The sequence below is a fragment of the Pagrus pagrus genome, assembly GCF_965226575.1.
Source record: "Pagrus pagrus genome assembly, chromosome: 22".
Taxonomy (NCBI): domain Eukaryota; kingdom Metazoa; phylum Chordata; class Actinopteri; order Spariformes; family Sparidae; genus Pagrus; species Pagrus pagrus.
In genome coordinates this window covers 16,569,106-16,583,842 of record NC_140204.1, presented here as the reverse complement: position 1 = coordinate 16,583,842, position 14,737 = coordinate 16,569,106, and the positions used below count along the sequence as shown (strand labels likewise).

Genomic DNA, 14,737 nt, shown 5'->3' with positions numbered 1-14,737 from the left:
GCTTCGATCAATCTGAGTGTGCCCGTGCTGCATCTCGCCTCGTCTTTGTGTCTGCTCACAGGGATCCCTGTTCACTGCTGTATCTTTTTAAGCACCTGCTTCACCTGTCCAGAAGGAGGCAGCAGTTGAGTTTAACAGATGTTCACCAATCAAAGTGTCAGTCTCCTTATTTGCTTTATCCCAGATGCACTGCGAGTCAGTCTGAACAGTAAGTGACCCAGACGTGAATCGGGACCCTCACGCTGACAATGATGAATACACGAGCCACCCAAAAGTCATGGGTGAAGGCACCGGGGGGGGGGGGGTTTCCAAAGTGCCCTCATCACCAACGGCCACTACAGCCGCCACTGATGAAGACATTCATTGTGATGCCGAGTGACGTTTACTCATTCAAAAGTCATCGTCGGCGTGAAGATGAGACGTGCACAGTGTGAGCTTAATCACGCTCGATTAGAGACGGCGCCACTCGCTTCTTTGCTCCATTTGGCTTTTCTTTATCGACGCTCCCTGACCTCTGACCCCTGTCCTCCTCCTCCTCCTCTTCCCCCCCTCCACGTCCACCAAATCCTTTAATCCAGACTCCTCTGTGACCCCTCCCTTTTGTTCGGGAGTCGGGGTACATGTCTGCACCCCCGCCCCGTGAAATCGTCCAGTCCGCCAGCCGTCCCTGCTCTCCTCCTCGAAGAAAGAGAAGAGGGAGAGGGGGCGGGAAGGAGAGGGCTTTCAGTGTTGCGGTTATGACTGCTCCACCATTATTATTAAAATTACAACACAGGCTTGTGCAATCTCTCGACTCAGGAGGCTGCAGTTTGTTGTTTTTCAAATAACTGTGTGTCACCACCACCAAAAAACATATTGATCCGTCTGTTTGAAGCCCTGAAGAATAAAGGAAGGAATTAACAGCACATGGCAGAAAATAACCTCTCTGTGGATTATTAGTGTGGTTAAGGCCTGCCGACCGTGACCTCACACCTACTGTTTAATCATCTTTACTTTAGACGCTCCGCCCCCCCATGATGTCAGATGACTGACAGGTGGATTAAGGAAAGCAGACCACAGGAGCAGAGGGGACACGCCAGGTCAAATGTGTGGTCTTTAAATTGATATTTTGAATGGATGACAATTGGATCGTGCTTTTAAAACCTTGGCATCTGTGCTTCTGATTCATAATCTAGGACTTTTAAATCCACCACCCCTTCAATGGCTTCAGTATTACAGGGAATTCACAGGATGGGGCGTTCGGTTTAGTCTGGGAAAACTGTGTGTGAAGCATTTCGACGCCGACCTACAGGACCGATCCCAAAACTTTTGTTTGAGTCATTTACACACCTACCCAAACATGCAGCTGCAGGGCTCAGGGTTTCAAAACACCCGCATTCCCCTTTAGGGAGATAAATCAGGTAGCTCACACTATATATTTCAGCCGTCCTGATACTGGAGCTTAGAAAATGTGATGTGATATCAGCCACCTTAAAGAACAACTCATTTTCATACTGTTTTACTTTGTTTAAATGTGGTGGACCCTGCCACCTTTCTAGCTTCAGTGTTCTGGGACCTTATTTTCCTCTGAGAACAGCTTGTTTATTCAGTTATGGAAAAAATAAATGCTTCTGTTTGTATTATTACCTCATTAATATTGTAATTACTAAAAAATTCTGACTTTGAATTTCTTCTCCAAAACTACATAATGCCCCTTTAAGTAGAAAAGGTCACGACCTCCAGGTTTTACCTCTGTTGTAACGACAATTCATCCTCAGTCCTGAACGACCTCACCGGAACCAGCGTCACTTCCCGTGAACTTTGATGTAATTCAGGGTTTTCTGAGGAAAAGTGCACCTGTCCGCCGTGACGTCATCCTCTTAGGCTACCTGTTACCCTCGCGCTGCCTTTTTCCGGAGGGCGGGGCCCCGCGAGGCGGTCTGCTTCTCCTCCAGTCAGCCGCGCTCGAGCTTCATATCAGCGCCTCCTCGAGCCGGTCACTGTAGTGCTCCCGTGCCAGCGCTCGAGCGACACAGCGCGCGCTCGGGATTTCCTCTCCAGTGATTTTCTCACTTTAATTCACTCAGATGATTTAAAACTGAAGACGAGCGGAGGTTTTTTTTGTTGTTGTTGTTCTCGTTGTTGTAGCAGCAGCAGCAGCGGGACAGGCTCGGCGACACCGGGGCACAGAGCGCGAGGCTCCAGCCTGCTGTAACCCAGGACACCGGACATTATCCCCGCAGGAGAGGACGGTACTTTGGATTACTTTGACGCGCTGTTTGTGGCTGGGTGCAGCACAGATATTACCACAACATCCCGTCCTCTGGTTCTCAGCATGTCGCTGTCCTCTGTGGATAATACCAGCGTCACTTTACGCTGAGCGGATGCATGCGCTTCTGTGCGCTTTGTGCAGATTCTAGCTCCGGGGGAAAGCAGTGACCTGTAGCAGAATAATAAAGTCAAATATTAAAGGAAGCGTTTATTTAATTTAGAACTTATTTATCGTTTTTTTTATTGTTGGACCGAGCCCTGCGCCTTTTTGAACTCAGAGAACCCTGCGCAGCCCGGATTAGGATCAGGATGCATCGCAGCTGAGAGCACGAGTCCGGGACTTTGGTGTTTGAAATCAGATCGGACGGACCTCCAACCTCCCTCCGGGACCTGGGCAGGAGCCGAGTCGTGATGAGTCCTGGCGGAGCGATGTTGATCCTGCTCCCGGTGTTGTGCCTGCTCCGCGGAGCCACCTGGGCAGCGACCCTGGGCGGACTGGGAGGTGAGTGCGCAGGAAAATAAAAGCTCACGAGGGCAGTATGGTGTTGATTGAAACAGAAGTGATATTTAAAGGGCGGATTACCCCTTTATTGGGGGCACCTTATTCACTTGATGTGTTTTAAATAGGATTTGGAAATTAAAAGGTGGTTCAGGTGGCTTCATCATCCACAGCATCCTGTCTGATGACGATGATGACAGCTATCAAAACAATAACACGCATGAGCCTGGAGCCACATCTCCAACTTTGCAGCTTGCAGCGTTGCGCCATATCATTTCACCACATGCACAGAGTACCCCGACATGATGTGTGATCAGATTTGGCAGAATGTGGCGCAAAACACCATTTAAACCCAAAGTTAAAGCTGCATTTGCGTCCGCGCCGTCAGCCTCTGCTCCGCGCTGCTGTTTTACGCACGGGCTGCGGTGCCAAAGTGCTGCCCTGCGCCTTTTATTGTGGCTTGATAAATGGTGATGCTGGCGAAGCAAGCAGGTGCCAGACTTGTTCTGCTCAACGCCAACAACAAGTGCACACAGACTGGGCAGAGACCTCCGGCTGCTGCTGCTTCATCCAGACACGTAGCAGCTCTCAAACTTAAAGGGACAGTCCAGTCAAATGCGCTTCACCCGGCTGAGGGGATTGATGCATGTGGGGAGTTTGTCTTTTTTTTTTTTAGAGGAGGCAGAGGTGATTCAGCATCTTGCTCAGGGACACTTCAGCAGAGTGAAATAAAAAGGTTCAGGCTGTGGGGATCTCCAGCAGGACCTGTTAGTTTTCTTGAAAAGTGGTTGTTGGGTGCAGCACATTCACAAACATATTCAACGACCGACCGGTGGAAGAGAACCAGACACAGATCGGGATGGCTTTAAGAGTGAATGGAAGACGAGTCCAGCTCTCTAACAAGCTCCCCCTTTGTGCCGTGACCGTCGGGGTCAGCAGCACAGGCTGGCCAGCCTTCCTGTTTTCTGAAGACTGACTGACAGCTAAAATGGAAAACAGGATCAGAGAGGAGACTTTCCTCACAGCAAAATAATAAGAAGCTTATGGGGCAACAGTCATACAGAGCTATTTCGTGACCCTTTGGAGATTGCATTGTGTGTGAGTGTGTCTGTATCTCTTCACTTGTCCATGTTATGAATGCATTCACTATCTCTGCTAACTGTCATTTAACTCTGTCTGTGTTTTTCTTCATTCCCCTTTCACTCTTCTGTACCCAATTATTTGCTCTTGGCCCTTTCCCCCCCTCATGTGATGGTGTTTACACCCAGATGCAGCGAGGAGCAAAAGATTTAGAGGTTGCATGCGTCACTGTGCCTCCATTGACCATCAGCCTGCACTCCCGGTCACCTGACTGCTTTAATGGGCTTTGCTCCACGGCCTCAGTCTAGCAGCACATCTCAGTGTGCTTTAACCCTTTTGTGCTTTCCAATCTGTGATCGACCTACATCTAAATTCCTACTCCAGACTGACAGTCGCTGCTTGCCGTTGATTGGAGCTCATTTGCTGAATGAATGCGGTGTCTGTAATTTAGCTCCCGGCCTCTGTGTGTCATTACGCAACTGTGGCCTGTGGCACGCTGGCCCCGAGACAAATACAGCTGGAGCGAGTGCCAGCACACAGCAATGAGAGGCAGAGAGGGAGGCATCAATGTAATAATATTTAGTATCTGTTGCAGCATCTTGTCTTTCTATATTAAAGGGCACCTGCTAAGTGCAAACATGCAAGACTCCTATCTTGATTAAAGGAACAGTTCACGCAAAACCGAAAATTCACTCAATATCTACTTGCACCCCTTGTCGATGGAAAGTAGGGTGATGTTTATTAGTGAAACCAAACATTTCTGGATCTTGACAGCAAACCAGCGTTGCAGCATTCTCTTAGACATCTGAAGTAGATGGGGACTTGTTTTAAAAATGTAAAATAACAACCTAAACCATGGCGGAGAATGCCCTCACGCTGTTTTGCTGTGGGTGAACTCGCCCCTTTTAGAAGTCGGAGCAACATTTCATTCAAGCAGAGTTAAAGATAGTTGCCACCTTGACCCGGGCGTGTGTCCGTGTGCTTGCACACATGCTGCAGTGTTTGCATGCGTATTATGATAACTGGAGAGCAACACTTATGTAAGACAGTGTAGTTGTTATGAGCGACTGGTCCGGTGACGTGTGTGTGTTTTTGTCTGTGTGTGTTAAGCTCGGCCTGCATGTACAGTAAGATATCAGAGTGACGCCCTGCTCAGAGTGTTGGAGCTCATGTACACCGCCTTCAGCTAATACAGACATGTAATGTGGTGACTTGTGTGGTCACCAGGGGATGAATCCTGATGAGTTTGGTCATACCCCGTCTCTACGGCTCGTGAAACCAACAGGCTGATCTTGCTCAACAGAGGTACCTCCAGCCTCAGCTGAACTCTGAGGCTAAAGTACTGACACGACTTACCCTGCCAACATCCTCATACGAAGTTAAGAATGACTGGCGTCACACTAGTTTTACTGAAGATACCTTTACTTTCTGAAGTTATTTTGGTCCATATCATCCATCTGTTTTGCATCACAAAGTTGTTGCTTCTCACCGCCTCACTGCTGCTATGACACGTCTGCGTCTGTTGTGCTGGTACGATGTAATATTAAATGGTAGGCTGGCTAATTAGGCTGATGTGGAATCGTTCCAACTCTCTGGTTAAGTGTTCGGGGGAAAGTCGTAAAACTTCCCGGCTGAAATCACCCGCTCCGTAATGAAGTTACCATCCGAGTGTGGGATTCCCGTTTAAAGAAATCACAAACAAGCCTATTTAGTTCATCGTAATCGTGTTTTTGCAATCAATTTAGCCTGGAAGAACATCTTCATAAAGTACACATTTCTATCTAGAAATCCAAAGATAACCTGATGAAGGTCTAAGTACCGAAACGTTGTTTCCGAAGATCAAATCAATAAACTTAATTGCAAGTGTGCTGGAGTCTTTTTCCTAATAAAGAAATCCAAAAATAGCTCTGACATGTCCATAGCAATGGAAATAATGATTAAATGGGCAGTGTGATTCAAATTTGTGACTGGATCAGAGAGTGCTCCTCTGCCAGCTCCAGTCAGTTTCACTGGTCCGGCAGCCCCTCTAATGCTCCTCACATGAAAGTCATTAGGGTGTCGGCACACAGGGGAGGGCCTGGTGCACCCACTGCATGCACCAGAGTCCATTTACTGTGAGGGAGAGAGGAGCTATGTCTGATTTGATTAGGTTGGTTAGCTAGAAACTATGCAGGTATATAAGCATTATGTCGCCAGTAAGGCCACCCAGTGTCCACCTACCGTACCACCTGCTCGGCTGGCAGATCAGTTTGCCTCACTGCTCACCAAAACTGTACTTTCTCTTTGTTTCTAGTCAACAGGAGCTTAACAGAATCTCTATTCAAACACTTCTCACTCCAGTAGCTTCCAGTGATAGAAGAGTTATTACTCTATTGTAGTTTTCTGTTTTTGTGCCAACATTTTCACTTGGCTTGCGGTGAACTATGTGTGTGTGGGTGGGTGGATGGATGGGAGTCCCTTATAACAAAGACTAATCAAAGCAGGCTGGAAAACACAGTTAGCGCCTTGATTTGTGTGGTGGGTGGGGCTGGAGGCTCTGTGGTCTGGTCTGGTCTGGTCTGTGCTTCTCGAGAATTTTACTTGCCAGGTAGAACGGTTGCTTCACACTGGTAGGGAGACAAGGAAGCAACCAACCTTGATAAACGGTGAGTGAAAAGTGCAAGCGCTGCCAACGTTTCTTTGCCCGTCAAGCTTAACTGAAAGCTACGGGTTCAGTTGAATTTCACTTGGTTGCTCGTCTGCTGGTCCTGCCGTTCGTCTCGAGGTGGAACAGAAATGGTCTTTAGGGAGTCTAAATCCAGAGAACAACAAAGACATCACATGAAGTGTTGAGGATCTCCTCCAGCAAATTGTTTAATTCAGATGGTCAGCCTGAAGCATCTCATCGTATGATCGATTTCGTCAGCAGATGGTGGTCTAAACAATAGCCGCATTGTTTGTTTCATGTAGAAATGTTTCATGATGCTGCTGGATGAATCACCCTCGTTTGATCATTTAGTACTAATACAGTGATTACATGCTAACAGTTCTCATTATCCTGTGTAAGAAGGCGACTTATGTTCTGTTTATTTCAAGTTTTACGCAGTCATGCTCCTGAAACCGACCGTTTTCACACGATGCATGTGACACACAATGCCGGGATTGAATTGATGTGGGGATTTCACGCTGTTGTCAGGAAATCTGGTCAAAGATATCCATTGTTTGGAGGGATCAGACTCATGATGTGCAAAATTCTCATCACTGCATATTTTCATATCACAGAAATGCCTTGGGATTCGGCCAGAAAGAGCGTAACCACCAAACTGTCTCCACAGGGCTTTGCCTGTGAGGATACATATGGACTACAGTAGATTATGTGTTTGGGTTGAGGCTGCATTGTCGTCTCCCACCAGGGAATACGAAGTGGTTTTCTAAAGACAAGAGAACAGTCTCCCCTCTTTCTCATCCCTGTATCCCATCCTCTCTCCCTGTCTCTTTGCCACTCTAGCCCTCATTCCTCTCATTCTTCTAAGGGTGCTTGATGGGGCCTGGCGGTGTTGAGTGGTACGATGGGGATGGAGACATGCATCAAAAAAAATGCTAATTGCACTTCTTCCAGTTCTGTCTGACAAGCCCTCGCTCTTTGCTGGTCGTAGCCAAAGTGCATAGCAGCAATTTAAAACCTGTCTTCTTATCTATCTATTTGGCTCGGTCATAAATACCTCAAGTGGTCTAAAAAGTTTCCACCATAGCTTCTCTGGCCAGTCCCTGACTCAGAGCTCAGCAGCTCTTTTCTCTTGCTCCTTATTTGGTTTCATGCCTTGTTTTCACATAGCTAACAGGAAGTTAGCATGAACAAATTAGCCATTACTTTGACAGCATATTTAGCTAAAGGCGGTAGCGTGCTAGCCATGTAACACACAGACCGCATGCATAAAGGTAACGGTTCATGTCTTTAAACAAAATATTTCAAAGAACTAACTAACCCGGCTGACATCCGAGACTTAGACTAACGCTAAAGCTAAACCTCAAACTGAGCTAAAGCCAGACAAGAACAAGAACAAGGCAACAGGCCGGTTTTTATGTTAAATAAACGTTTTCTTTTTTAGTTTGACTTGCTAAAAAAGTGTTTTGGCGGTAACGTGTTTAGCAAAAATGAGTTAAACATGAGGCAGAGGAAGTGAATGAAAGAAGGACGAGCGGAGTACATTCTCAGCTGTCATCGGCCTACAGAAAATACTCTCTCGCTCCTCACATTCGTCAGCAGAAGTTCATTAGCTTCTCATACGCTCTCCCCTCATAATGCACTCTCTGTGACTCTGAGAATTACATTACCGCTGTACACGTACATAGTTGTCCGTGCACTCTCCCGCGTTGTTTGTGAACGCTCGGCCCACACAGGCACTCCTGTGACTGGAGCTTGTCAGAGTAAAGGTCAAACCGAGTCAGATGTCAAAGGCCACACACACACTCACACACACACACACACACACACACACACACACACACACACACACAGAGTCGACGCAAGCAGATTCCCTTTGTCGCATTCCCAGGAGGACTTCATGATTGGGATTCTCGGTGGCTCGGTCCTAATTCTCTTGCCCACCTTCCCAGTGTGACCGCTGCGAGCGCTTTAATCACAAGACCCCTGAAGGTCAACGGCGTGGTGGGATGATGTTGTAGGAGGATTCGTGGAATTCTCCGTCACGCTTCATTCATTCTTTCCTCCTTCCTGCCTTGTTCTCACTCCCTCGTTCATAAAAGTCCCGTGAAATGTGCTGCGTCAGGACGTGAAATATATATATATAATGTTTCTGGAGTCTTCAAGGTTTTAGTAGAAAGTGCTTGTGAGTGTGTGTCAAGCGTTCAGTGTGTATTACCTACGGAGGGCTTTGGAAGAAATGATCGCAGTGCACGGCACAGGCATATATCATCAACTCATTGGGATTCAGTCCTGCTTTCTGCCCTCATCTCCTTCCCCTGCAGCCCTCTGTTGTGTGAAAATCCCATCTGATAGAGCGCGAGTTGAAACAATTATAATGCATAGAGAACAGTTTTCAGCATTTAGACGTAGAGGGTGCACTTAAGCTGGAGAGTTATATTTTTTCCTACGCCCTGTCCTATTTAATTTTGAGTTAAAGTGAAGCCTTTTTAGTATTTTAATCAAACCTGGACAACCCCAGAGGCTATTTGAATTATAAAAACTTAACTTTTTTTTTATGAAATCTGGAATAAGTTTGAGAACTGCTGTATTTCCTGTCTCAGAGGTCATTCCTTTCAAAATTGCTGACTGTTGTCTGGGCCCCATCGTCAATCATATCAATCAGTATTGATTTTATTATGCAGCCACTGAAGGTGAAGTAAAGGAGATGGTTGAATGCTTGTTGAACTTGCAATATGATGTCGGGACGTAATGAAAAGAACGGGGCGAGAAGCAGGAACGTGTGAAATTTAAAGGAAAAGAAAAAATAAGAGAGATGAGAACGGATCTGATAAGCTTCGGGGGAGAGAGAAGAAACTAATAGTTATTGATGAAATGAGACAGCAGAAAGGCCAGGAACAAAACCAACCAGACAGACAGGAGCTGATGGGCGTCACCGGTTTGAGACGAGGTCGGAGGTCACACAGGGTCACCTTGTTCACGTCGAGGCACTGACAGCATCCACTTAACCTGGTGGCTTTCTCAAGGTCTTGCTCTCTCTCATCACAATGAGACGATCCTCAGAGAGCTGCTGGCTGTTTACCCAGACTGATTGGAAGTCTGGGATCAACAAATGTCATCAATCGACTGGCCTGTCAACCTGTGTGTGTGTGTGTCTGTCTGCTGTGTGCGTGTCGTCAGGTCAGTCAGTGTGTCCATTAATGGCAGGACTGGAATGAGAAGACACGCTCCATCTGTTCACCTCTCTTTACGTCTGTTTCCCCATAATTCTACCTTTCTAACTAATAACTGATACATTTCGGGAGGTGTTGAGACTGTGAAGTGATGTGCCTACACTTAAAGGTAATGCTTAGAGTGTGTGTGTTGCTTCTTATACAGGATCCGTGTCAGCTTTAAAGCAAAGGCAGGACTGTGGAGGGGAAGGAAGGAAACACACGGCTCTCTTTTCCCTTCACTCCTCTCGTGAGCAGAATATTATACTTCCTCCGGCTCTTTGCTCCCAGACGCGCACACACAAACAAGCCCACCACTTCATCCCGCCACACTTGCTTCAGGTCATTGATCTCCAGCAGCCACAATCAAATACAGAGCTCCACGGACAGAACGTCCATGTCATGAGTGCTGGTGTCAAAAGGGGTCGTTTCAGAGCCTTTTGTAGTGAAACTCCTCGCCCGAGCTCGGCACTGGCAGTAGCGAGCAGTCAGCTTATTCCAGATTTGTGCCTGTTGGCGTTTTTGACTCTCAGTGACAGTCGGATGCTGTAGAAGCCACTGTGTGCAGACTGCTGAGGTAGATTGCAGAGGAGACGTCTTGGAAATACCAAGCAGCGATATTTCTGCTTTGTATCTCGCCGAGGAACGTTTACAACGATGTGAATGGAGACAGCGAGAACTGCGATTGGTCGGCGTGGGCTGCCTGTGTGGGCTTTTTTTTTCTCTTACAAGCCTTTAATGCTTTAATGCGGAGATTGTTGATGGTGAATCCAACATGAAGGAAGTTGAAGAAAGGCTGAGTAATCTGCTGTCTTTCAGTAACAACAAACAACACGCAAAGCCGTCTCCAGTTTGCAAACATGACGATTAAAAGGCAGCGGCCGCAAAATAGACGTTACCTCCACTCCTGTGAGTTTGTGTAGCCCACCATCGGAAGAATGGAGTATAATTTAGGCAGGATCGGGCCTGATCATGTCTGATACATCCATCTGTTTTGTGTTGGTGTCAGGTATGAAGCGAGCTTACCTCGCATTTAGATGTGTGAGATCGTTTTTCATTGGGCAGAACGGACAATTACCCGCGGGGATCTCCTGAGACCCCCCAAAGCTCCCGGCTTTGTGTGTTCTTGTTTGGGAACATCCACCGTTAAACCACAATATCAACTGACGTGATGAAGGTGGGTTCTGCTTTACCAAGCGTGTCTTCAAGAGGATTCTTGTGTCAAAATCTAGGTTTAGGATTATCTTTATTTCACTTTTTTTGCCCAAATGTTCCACATTACTAAATAAATATGTGTAACCTGTTAAAAGTCAGCGCCCAGTTAGTTCGCCAAACTTTACGAGCACAGCTAAGCAAATGAGCAAAGGCCTCAGTTCAACTGTAAAGTCTTGCCATAGATCATAACCAGAAAGCTTTGATTCTCGCACGCCATTTCAAGATAAAACCACCATCAGCAAGATACAATCAACAAACAAGCTAACAAACTAGCATGGGAGAAGTTTTGAAGTGTCTGGGTGATTCGGTTCATCAAACCTTAACTTCTCTTATTCCCAAATGTCCAGGAGATCCATTTCAGTAACATATTTCGTCATAAACACAGTCTTCCATGATTAAATGGTGAGAAAATGGCAAAAAAAGATGCTCATTTCACAGCAGACACCGTTCGCCCTCCACATCGGAGATCCTGAGATGACGGCCGTTTGATTGACAGCTCATTTGAGCAGATAGGAGCTTCTAAGTCCAGCCATGATGTTTAAAACACATTTCTCCTTCCACCCCCTTTTATCTTTATAGGTGTTATTAGCCTGGTGATAACAGAGTCAAGACAGATAAATACACACACTCGGACACTCTGAAATTTCACCTTTCCTCTGAACTGAACCTTCAGGTTGAGCCGGCTTAGTGATGTAAACACGACTGATGCCGGTCCAACCGGTTTTCAGAGAAAAAGAGAAACGCGCCAGAGATGCTATTTACAGATGAATTTACAGTTCAATGAAGCTGCGACAGTCAGTGTGTGTTCATACACACACGCACACCACAGGGTGTTTGGTGTTTCATGCAGAGCAAGTTACCACTCCTGCTATGATCAAGGTAACACACACCTGGTCATAAAGTCAGTGCAGCGACTCCTGTCTGCAAAACACACACACACACACACGCACACACACACACACACACACACACACACACACACACACACACACACACACACACACACACAATAGTAATCTTCAAAGAAAGGCTGAGTAATAGATCTTCTAAATAAAACGGATAAACTGATAAGGCTGTCTGAGGCTACCGTGTGTATTTGTGTGTATTTGTGTGTGTGTGTGTGAGCATGTGCGTCTGTGTGTGTGTGTGTGTGTGTGTGTGTGTGTGTGTGTGCATAATGAACCAAGATATCTATTTCCTCTCTGTATATTGTGCCCGTTCTCTCTTTGGCAGCCTAGTAAATCAACCCACCTCTCGGCACTCCCCTCTCTCTCCCTATGTGTGTGTGTGTGTGTGTGTGTGTGTGTGTGTGTGTCTGTGTTTTTTGGCAGTCTCGGTTGGCACACAACCATGAGGCCCATTTCTTCCTTACACACATACAGTACACACACACACACACACACTCACACAAAGACAACTTGACAGTAAGGGCTACCCTGCTGTTCCTACTTTGTGTTTATTGATTGTTTGTGTCTTCCGCTGCTGCAGAGAGAGTTTCATTGGAAATATATTGTGTATGTTGATGTGTGTGCGTGTGTGTGTGTGTGTGTATGCTTCCATGCACATGTAAGCATACACACAAATATTGACTGTGTTGTTTTTTATCTCCATGTTGTCTCTGTGACTTGTTGATCTCCACTTTTTCTCTCTTGTTTTATCATCGTCCACTGTCTGCATATTGACCTTATGTGTCTTTCTTTTTTCAATTTGTGTGTGTGTGTGTGTGTGTGTGTGTGTGTGTGTGTGCCGTTAAGGAAATCAGAGTAACCCTGGAAACCTTAATGTCAGGAAACAGGCTGGGGCAAAACACAAAGGAAAAACTGTCAGCAGTCCCTCATACTCACATACGCACACACACACACACACACACACACACACACGCACACACACACACACACACACACACACACATGCACTCACTTCCTGCTCTATTTTATACCTCTCTCTTATCTTAAGCCTGTTAAGAAAAGCTTGACTTTATTTTTAAATATTGTTCCTGGATATGCTGCCAGCTTTGGAGTGTATGTCTTTATGTATATGAGTGTTTGTGTGTGTGTGTGTGTGTGTGTGTGTGTGTGTGTGTGTGTGTGTGTGTGTGTGTGTGGACAAACGTCTCATTAAATTTCCCCCCTCTGTCTCTCTCCCTCCGCCGTCCCCTCTGTCTTTCCCTTACCGCCCCTCGGTCTCCGTCCTCTGCTCTCTTTATTGTGGTTTCTTTTAATTGGAGTCTGAGGTGGTAATTACAGGGAGGGATGGAGTCTGGGCGAGGAGGAGGAGGAAGGTAGGAGGTAGGAGTGGGGGGGGGTCGGGTGAGGAGGCCAAGGAGGAGAGGGAGGAAGAGGAAGAAAAAGCGGGGTTATGTGAAAGGAGCTGCAGAGGGGATGAGAGAGGGGAGACACCTTTTCAGGAGGAGTTTTGGAGAACTGACTGAAAAAATGGATCCTGGTGTTCTTCTGCTGCTGCACCACTTCCTGTCTATAACGTGGACATTAGGGGACACGGTGCAGACGAATGAGTTTAAACTCGTTAATCAAGCAGGTGTGTAGGTTGATAAAGTTGCACTTTTTGCTCACATGTTTTCTGAATAATTTGGTCTCTGACTTAGTGCGGCCCTATTGCACTGCTGCTTGTTCTTTGCCTGTGAATTACGATGTATTCCGAATGTTTTACATTGTTTGGACTGTATAATCTGAGTTTCTTCTGCTCAAATTCGAGGCCATCTGGGCTGCTGAAACTGGCTGATGCTCACATTCACGCAGACAGAAAAACACACAGTGGGTTCATCTCCCCCGAGGCCTGTACGCTCTTGGAAATAAAGCACGAGGAACCCGGCGCGAGCTTTCCGCGTCTTTCTCTTATTTTGTCTCTTTCTTTGTCTGACTTAACCCCTCTCTCAGCATTTCTCAGAATTTTCTTATCTCTCTGTTTGTCCTTATTTTTCTTTGTCACAGTCTTGAGAAACTTTCATTTTAACGGCGCGCATTGGTCTTTGTTGGTAAATGTGTTTATCGCCGCGTGCGTGCGGAAGAAGGTAGAAATGCTGAAGGCCTCAGAATTTTGCTTTCCTGGAGGGTGTAACCTGCGTCAAATGAGATACAGTAGCTGCCCCTCCTCTCCTGCTGTCTGGGACACACACACCCACCCACACACACACACACACACACACACACACACACACACAACATCGTTGAAAGCCAGCCGTGCTGTAAGGATACATTAATGCTGATACACATTATCATAATTGAGGTGTCTGCTGAGCCTGTATGTGTATTTTGCGCGTGTGTGCGAGTGTGTGCGCGTCCAGGGGGAATACAGGAAGAGAGAGAGAGGGTCTTTAGAGCCAGACAGCCACCATACTTTCATCTTTTAGCTCGACATTACAATGGAAGACAGGCTGCCTGACGTGAGTGGTTCAGTGTGTGTGTGCATGTGTGTGTGTAACATGGCTATGGCAGGACAAACCTCCTAAAAGCATCATCTCACTGATCTAGAAAGCATGTCGACATTACAAAGCTCTACAGAGACAGAGACGGTGACATCAAAGTAAGAACACAATAACCGAGTCTTTGTTTGAATGGAATGAATGTAAATAAGTGTAATACGTGCCACGGTGCTGGATCTATAGACGAAACACATTCACTCAAGTTTTCAGACGGTATCTGACCTCTGAAGTCAGAGACAATATGAAATAATTGCATCATCAAACTGCAGGAAACTGATCCAATTAGGATTCAAAGTTCTAAGTTTCCGCCGTGACATTATTCCACAGCGTCCAGTCAGATGGCATCATGACATCACGTTGTCCAGCGTCTTATAAACGATCTCATCAGCTTAAGT

General features: G+C 46.4%; 1 protein-coding gene across 1 annotated transcript in view; it reads left to right on the top strand.

Annotated features, from left to right (window-relative positions):
• Window positions 1-1,974: 1,974 nt before the first annotated feature.
• Window positions 1,975-14,737, top strand: part of sema4f (sema domain, immunoglobulin domain (Ig), transmembrane domain (TM) and short cytoplasmic domain, (semaphorin) 4F) — a 54,834-nt gene continuing 42,071 nt past the window's right edge. The window contains exon 1 of the mRNA XM_084343939.1: window positions 1,975-2,752. Coding sequence (XP_084200065.1) covers window positions 2,662-2,752 — 91 coding nt within the window. The 5' untranslated portion in view covers window positions 1,975-2,661. The remainder of the gene's footprint in view (window positions 2,753-14,737) is intronic.